General features: G+C 36.5%; 1 protein-coding gene across 1 annotated transcript in view; it reads right to left on the bottom strand.

Moving 5' to 3' along the window:
• XIRP2 (xin actin binding repeat containing 2) overlaps positions 1-6,014 on the bottom strand; it is a 382,450-nt gene extending 376,436 nt beyond the window's left edge. The window contains 1 exon segment of the mRNA XM_027865703.1: positions 5,507-6,014. Coding sequence (XP_027721504.1) covers positions 5,507-5,902 — 396 coding nt within the window. The 5' untranslated portion in view covers positions 5,903-6,014.
• Positions 6,015-8,382: the final 2,368 nt, after the last annotated feature.

Genomic DNA, 8,382 nt, shown 5'->3' on the forward strand with positions numbered 1-8,382 from the left:
AACTCAGGTCTTCTTGACTCTAGGCCCAGTATTCCATCTACTGCATTACCTAGTTGCTCCAATCATTTTTATACTATTCATAGTATTGCCATACTATGTCTCCATGTGTTCCTATCTACTGCTCCATTTCCATAACTGATTATAATCAGCATTATTTGATCACTGTCAATATTGCCAGGCAGGGTATTACACCCCTAATTTTGACCATACCCATTCGGATTTCAAAAAACCAGCACCAGGTGGGTGAGCATCCCAGGAAATGCTCCCATCAACTTCCATTGGCATGATACTTGGCCCTTTTAGACCTTCCCTGCCAAACTGTGAGGCAAAGTTAGAGATGTTGATCACTCACTGATTGATTTATAAATTATCATATCTATGTGCCAAATGTATTTGGCAAAATAATTAGCAAGGCACAGAGGTTTGTCTCTGGGTTGGACTGAAGTTCTGAAGGAGGAAAATATAAACAAAACAAGATAAGCAAACAAAGAGATAATAATAATAATAATAATAATAATAATAATAATAATAAACCAATGTCCATATCTATACCAGGTTGCCACAGATTGCATTCATAGACTACAGGTTGAAAATACACATACACACACACTCTGTCTCCCTGTCTCTCTCTCTCTCTCTCTCACACACACACACACACACACACACACACACACACACACACACACACAGAGTGTCCTAAAAGTCTTAGTTCATTTTATGTTGTTTATGTTTTAAGCTTAAAACTGCACTAACATTTTTAGGACACCCTGTATAAATGGTGGGTAGATAGCCTGTAGAATATAGAATTCACCCTATTAAAATGGGAAAACATAGGTTGAAATCTAATAACTAGAGAAAGTTTGAGCTCACAAATCTACCCAAGTACTTATCTTTCAACAGAAGCTGATCTTCCATACCAGCAAGGTACTAGCTAAATAAAGCCTTTGTACAAAGTATATTTCAGATCAAATATCCTATGATTTGTTGACAATTGTTAATTAATAAAGAATATATAGAAGGACAGATTCTACATTCTGGATGTGTGAACTTTGGTGAATTCCAAGGAGGTCCCTGATCCCTTTAAAACTACATTACAATCAAGAATTCATTTAACACTACTTACTATTCACCAATCCCTGTGCTAGTTAGGTATTGAGCAGAACATAAGATAAATATTGACATTGGCCCTAATGCAACAGGACAGATTTTATTTCAGTTTTTGCTTTAACTTGTCCTCCTCCCCAAAAAAGTGGCATTTCTAATAACTGGCATCCTATTATATATAGCCTTGATCTCTGCATACATTTAGGTAAACCTGTCTTGCTTAATAATGTTTATCTCTCAACAATATAAATGGATGTTTCATTGTCTTAAAGATTTGTGGTCTCATAATGGATTCTTATAAGCACTTTAAATACTGCTAAAACAAAAATCATGTTCCACACCATTTATTTGTGATAAAGCCGATGTGAATTTTTATCTTTGAATTATGCTCTAGGTTATAAGCATAAAAAAAAATCTACAGTTTAAAAAGCTTTTCTAAGCCCCTTTTAGAACCTGTTTTTAAAATGGAGACAATAGGATATGTCCCTCTTTGACAATTATAAAACATAGGCAGGCATCATTATTTTAAGACTCCTTCATTAATTTTTCTTTCTAATTATATGAGGATGACTTATTTTAACAGAGGCTCTAGAGTACAATGAAAACAATTGAGGAACTGATCTAGTCTCCCTTTAATGAGTTTACACATATCAAGAAAATGCTACAAAAAAACCATGTAGTTCCCTTGACGGATTTTAAAAGACTTTTATAAAGTATATTGGTGATAAATGAATCTTAAAGTGGATACTTTATGAGAAATGAGGATTCATATTCCCTGTATGTATTCTGGAAAATATTTATAAGAGAGAATTTATAGCACACAAACCAACTCTATATCCCAATATCACAGAGCATGACTTCTTTTTTCCCTTAAAAATGGGCTCTATATTTGTCCCAGAATTGTAACTTTTCAGTAAGTTCCCAATCTTTCTGGAAGTTTCTTTCTCTAATAATACCATACTGTATTTATTCTTTTATTATTATTATGAACTATACATTTGTGGATTTTCCCATTTAAAAATTAGTTCTTGTTCCCCCTTGAAAAAATTCATGAGTTAATTTCTCATGTGGCTTATGGAAATAAACTCACTCACTGCTCAGTCTTTCTATTAGTACCTTTAGGAGAAAGTGATGAAGATGGAAACAGAGAGGTGAAAGAATGCAGTTTCTTTTTCCATTGGAATGTTTTCTGAGTCAGAAAAATCTAGCACTGTGGCAGTTGTTGAAGGTACAAAGACAAAAAAGAGGTTTCTGATCTTTGATGCTTAGGTAAAGATGCTTAGCCTACTTAGGTAAAGAAAATATACACAAGTTAATTTGGGGAGAGAATACTCAAAATTGGGTGAAGAAGAGAAGTTGTCACAGAAATTATATAAGAGTTGAACCTTGGAAAAAAGAAGCTTTCAAATTCTCTCTCCCTTTCTCTCTGTAAACATATATGATTTATATTTATGTATATAAATTTATATGTATTTGTATATATATTGTATATATATACATATTATATATTTGTATATAATTGTATATATGTATTACATATGTTTGTATATATTGTATATATGATATATAAAATATATTGTAATATGTTTGTATATAAGTTTATATATAATATAAAATATATACAAGTGAAGTTTATATATATATATATAAACTATATATAAGTTTACAGAGAGAATTTGAGAGTGAGAGAGTTCATAATAATAATAAAAGATGTGTCAACTAAAATCCTACTTTCTTCATGAATCCTTTCTCTATCCTCTTTCATGATCTTATCCCTCAGATTATCTCCACTTATCCTGAATGTATCTTGTTTGTACACAGTTATTTGCATGTTGTCTCCCCATTAGACTATGAGTTCCTTGAAAGAAGGGACTGTCATTTGCCTTTCTTTGTATCACTAGCACTTAGCGAACCTTGTGATACGTAAGAGGTGCTTAATAAAGGCTTGTTGATTTGACTAGTCATGTAGTAAGAGTGCAGCATAACTGTTAGGCAGTCATGTGCTCCATTAGTGTCCTTCCAATTTTGAGGAAAAGCAATGAAGACCCCAGAATTTTGAGTGGACCCTCAATGATGAACAGAAGGTAGGATGTAGACAAGACTCAGACAGGATAGGATAGGCAGTCATGGATAGCTTGTTATCTGTGTCGCTGGAAAGGATAAACATATCAGTGAAATCATAGCTCCTTCTTAAATATTTGAATATTATATAAAGTGTTTTCTTTAGGGAGAAAAGATAATTCTCCCCTAGCTTCTCTGGTTTATTTTCAATAAGTGGGGATCATATGGATTCTCTACAAAAGCATGTTTGGTAAACAAGACTAATTCTCTTGTCCTTATTCTCACTTTTTTATAAAACAATTTCTAAATCCCAAGCTTGTTGGAGAAAATGCTGAATGCATAATTGCATGTTTCATATTTTTAGAACATTGACTCAGCATGACAAACCACTTCAGAATAGAGGATATATTAAAGGTATGATATATTGAAAATAAAATGTCATCTTATAAGTCAAATGGTACTGATAAGTATATAAAAGTTTTGCTCATTTCTTTTAACATGTGCTGGCTTCTAATATCACAGTCATTTAAATAGCATGAAGTCATTTCATAGACTAACACAACCCTATTAAGGTGTTCTCTTATTATTATTTTGAGGTATCTAAACTGCATCCAGGAAAGTTTGTCTAGTATTGAAATGTCCCTTATTTCAATCTTTTTGTTTTTTTTTGTTTTGCTGTGTTTTTGCCATTTCTCCTGCCTTACTCAAACCAAGAAAGATTGAGTGATACCTCTTTCCCTCAGTTATCTATTTCACTTCTGGAAAGATCACAGTGAATATAATCTGAAGTACTATAACAAACCAGCCCCAAATCCTTAGGCAAATTAGTAGAAAAAGTGTGTGTGTGTGTGTGTGAGAGAGAGACAGAAAGAGAGAGACAGAGAGACACAGAGAGAGAGACAGAGACAGACAGAGATAGAGACAGAGACAGAAAGGGAGGGAGAGTGGAGACAGGGGAGGAGGGGGAAGGAGGGATGGAAGGAGAGAGAGAGAGAACAAGAAAGAGAGAGAGAGAACAAGAAAGAGAGAGAGAGAGAATATGCATCTGCAGAAGTGAACAGGGAATGGAGAACATCTATTCTGAACTCAATAGCAGCATTTATATTAATTTTATCAATACCATTTAATTTCTTGTATTCCTATTATTCTAATTCTAATCAGTTGATGTAACAAAAATTGTTTTTAAGAAGTCCCAGTTGTATGCGTTCCAGTTGGTCGACAGGGAGCAACTACTAGAAAATTTAATTTGGATCATTTTAATACTCCTATTGGAAAAGATAATCATATATTAGTTTAAGTAGGATGCTGTTTCTTCTTGAGCATTGCTATTCACTGAGAGTTTTCATGAAGGGGGCTCTTACTTTAGGCCTGAAAATTCATACATACTTGGGTCATAGATCATAGATCAAGAGTTGTAAGGGATCATTGAGATGGTCTACATGCAAAATTCTAAAATGTCTCTTTCTCAAGGCAGTAATGATTGTATTACTTTAAAGAGACCACAAATAGACAGTTTTCTGTCTATTTAGACCAGGGTAGTTTAAACAGAATTCTAATTAATGATTATAAGTAGTCCCAAGCATCAGTATGAATGCCAGATAATACACAAACATATCTATACCAGTCAGATAATACCTGTGTATTAAATATACTATTGATATCTACATATACGATCACATATATACATACATAGTATCACCAGTGTCTAAGTAGACTGCAACCATCAATATCATAAAACATTTATCAAGAATTTCCTAAGTGCTTTCAATTAATCAAATCTATTGTATGCTGGACCCTGTGCCAAGTGCTAGTGATGCTAAGAATGACAAGACAAAACCCCTAACTTCAAGAAACTTACAGTACTAGGTTCCATATCAATGTCTTCTTTGTGGGAGTTAGAAGAGTATCAACCACTGTTGAAATGGGGCATGGAAGAGGTCAATCAATAACAGAAGATTCCATATGCCAGTATGTTAGACCAGGGGTGTCCAACTCAAATAGAAAAAGGAAGCCACTAATCCATTCATAAGGATCACTATGGACTACATATTGACTTGGTTTTAAAATATAATGTTTTCTACATTTTATTATATTTTGACTTATTTTGTTAATTTCCCAGGTACATTTTAATCTGTTTTGTACTGCACTCAGGAGTGTTATGGACTGAATAGGCCTACAGGCCTCATGTTTGAAACTTATGCATTAGATAATTGCTCTAGGAAATTTGTCTGGTGCATATTGGGGAGTAAAGACAATAAACACACAACCCCAAATAAACTACAGGGTGATTGGCAGTTTAGTTGGTTACCTACAGGTTACATATTACAACGAACTCCCTTACCTTTTTGCTGCACCCAGCCAGGCCAGCTCCTTCCCTTGGAGCCTCAAATATACTCCTCAGTTCCTCCAGGGCAATTGAGAAGTGCTCGATCCTTCGGCGAGCCCCCTTGGTGTCCTCTTTTAGTACTTCAGTCTGGCTGCCATCTGGTCCAGTATCTACTTTGCACTCTGGACTCTTCACTGACTCCATGTTCTTATTTTGCTCCCCCAGATTTGTGATGAGTTTGGGAGCTATGAGGGGCCCAGCTGACACATCTGTGGCATTTCCAGATTCAAGTAATTTGCTCTCTCTGGGTTGGAGGCGCTTGCAGCGGCTGCCAGGAGCATTACATTCACTTTTCTGGCCATCGTTGGACTCCCATTTCTGCTTCAGAAGGTTCAAGGAGCCCTTCTGCATTGGATACTTGGGTGGATCCAGGTTGTTCTGAAATGTCAACAAAGCTTTAGTCAAGTCATGTGACCCTAGGGATGACAGACCCTTCCAAAACCCTATGTTTTGGGCCCCTGGAGACTGGGCTCAGAGCTAAAATCCAGCAATGACCTGTAGGCTTGGTCCCAAAAGCTCGGGGCAATTATAAGCTTGTTGGAATTGGCCAGATTTAAGGAGCAGGCGGGTGCTCTAAGAAGCACATCCAGTCAAGAAGTCCTAACATACAGTAAATAAAAGCCGGAAAATGCTACTTCCTTCTCCTATCCTTTTATGGAAAAGCAACTTATAATTTGGTTATTCTGTGGAAAGTTGGACACATTTCACTCATTGTTAAGTATGTTCTGGGAAAAGGGCCATTTAACAAACTCAACACCCAAAGACAAAAATAAAAAAAAGTTTCATTTCCTGTCTGCAACACTTCCAAGACTTCCTTTGGGATGAATGCTTACTGGAAACTCCTTAATTTAAAAATAAAAATAGCATAATCTAAAAGAGTCCAAATTACTCCAGTTAGATAGATGTTGATTCTTTTTTTTTTTCCCACGTGTCTTGGAATTTGGTGGAATGTAGATTGCAGCTGAACAAGACACATCTAAACCTCTCTAAATTGTTGCCTCCTGGCTTGTGGCTTAGCCCCATAAGCTCAGGTGAAAGAAGAGCATGTAGGAGGAGGCACAGTTTTCTGTGACTCCTATCTGAAAAGCATCAGGAAATAAAGTTTTGTCACTTATCTAGGTCTATGTCAGAACCAAATTGCTTTCCGTTCTACCCTAGAGGTGTTGCATTACAGAGGTCTGGCATTTATACATTTATTGAGTGTTCTTTGGTCTTGAAAGATGATGTTTTTATTGAAACAGTTTCCATTCAGGAGTTATGGGATATACATTTACCCAGAGTAAGACCTAGAAGGAATTTCAAGAGTTCATCTAATCCAGTCTCTATCTCAAGTTAAAAGGACACTTCGATCCCCTTAGAATCCAGGGGTGGGGAACCTGTGGCCTTGAGGACCTAGGTCCTTGAGTGTGGATTTTTGGCTGAGTCCAAGTTTTACAGAACAAATCCTTTTATTAAGGGGATTTGTTCTATGACCTTTGCATTCAGTCAAAGGACCACACTTGAGGACCTAGAGAGTCGCATGAGACCTGGAGGCCACAGGTTCCTTACGCCTATATTTAGACAAACCAGTGTCTACCTAAAGACTCACATGAATGCATGAGGAACAAAGTATTAATTTTAAGCTGCCATTCTGAGGATTTAATAGGTGGCTGCTATCATGTTGCTGATTAATACACATGGATCAGCCATCTTTTATTCATACTCACAATAAAATGGTGGCACAGAAAAGAACTAGTAAATATGTTTGTGAAATTGATCAACATATGTTAAGAATCTATCAGCATATGTCAGGAAATTCTGTGTATCATGTGCCAGGAGGCTGTAGAAGGGATCGTATTAACATGGGACTGGCTCATTCACTATCACAGCTGGCAACAGTGACCTCTTGAGAGTTTTTAATGAGAACATTGATTCAGAGCCAGCCCTGAATATGGAGGAAGGGGATAGTGGAAAGAGAAGGAACAGCAGAAGGCAAAGGGAGTGACATCCTTGCTTTGTATAGCAGGAAAAACGATGGTTTTGGAGGCAAAGGACTTGGGTTCCAATCTTGGCATTGGTACTTGCTACTGGGTGAATTTGAGTAAGTTATTTCATCTCTCTAGATTTACATTTTCAAGTCTGTAAATTAAATTCAACAAACATTAAGTGGAAGGCGGTTGTAGTTGTTGCTGTTTAGTTGTTTCAGTCATGTCCAACTCTTCATGATCCTACTGGGGTTTTCTTGGCAAAGATACTGGAGTGGTTTGACATTTCCTTCTCCCCCTCATTTTACAGATGAGGCAACTGAGGCAAACAGAGTGAAGTGTCTTGCCCAGGTTCACATAGGTCATAAATATCTGAGGACAGATTTGAACTCAGGTCTTCCTGACTCCAGTCCTGGAACTCTAATTATTGGCTGAATAGAGATAAAAGTGAAATCATGGAAGCTGATAAGATCACTAAAGGAAACAGTATAGAAAGAGGGAAAAAGAGGGTGCAGGAAAGTCTCAGGGGATGTGGAACTTAGTGAAAGAGAGGAGGGGGAAGTGCAGGAAGGGGACAAAGAAGAGAAGAAGGAGGAGAATCTAACAAAGGAGATCGAAAACAGGTGGGCAAACAGGTAGGAGAATTAAGACAAGTCAGAGTCATGGAAATCAAGGAGTAAGAGAATGTGTTTAGGAAGAGAGAATATGAGCATTTAGCAAGAGATCATTGATAGTCTTGGAGAAAGTCATTTCAGTTCATTGACAGGGTTGAAAGTTTTTAAAAGGGAGTAGGAAATGAGGGAGTTAGTTTAGATCATCTCTATGGTCCCATTCAACTATAAATAGAATGAATGTAGGTTTAACACC

The sequence above is a fragment of the Vombatus ursinus genome, unplaced genomic scaffold (genome assembly GCF_900497805.2).
Source record: "Vombatus ursinus unplaced genomic scaffold, bare-nosed wombat genome assembly UNPS02014779.1, whole genome shotgun sequence".
NCBI lineage: Eukaryota > Metazoa > Chordata > Mammalia > Diprotodontia > Vombatidae > Vombatus > Vombatus ursinus.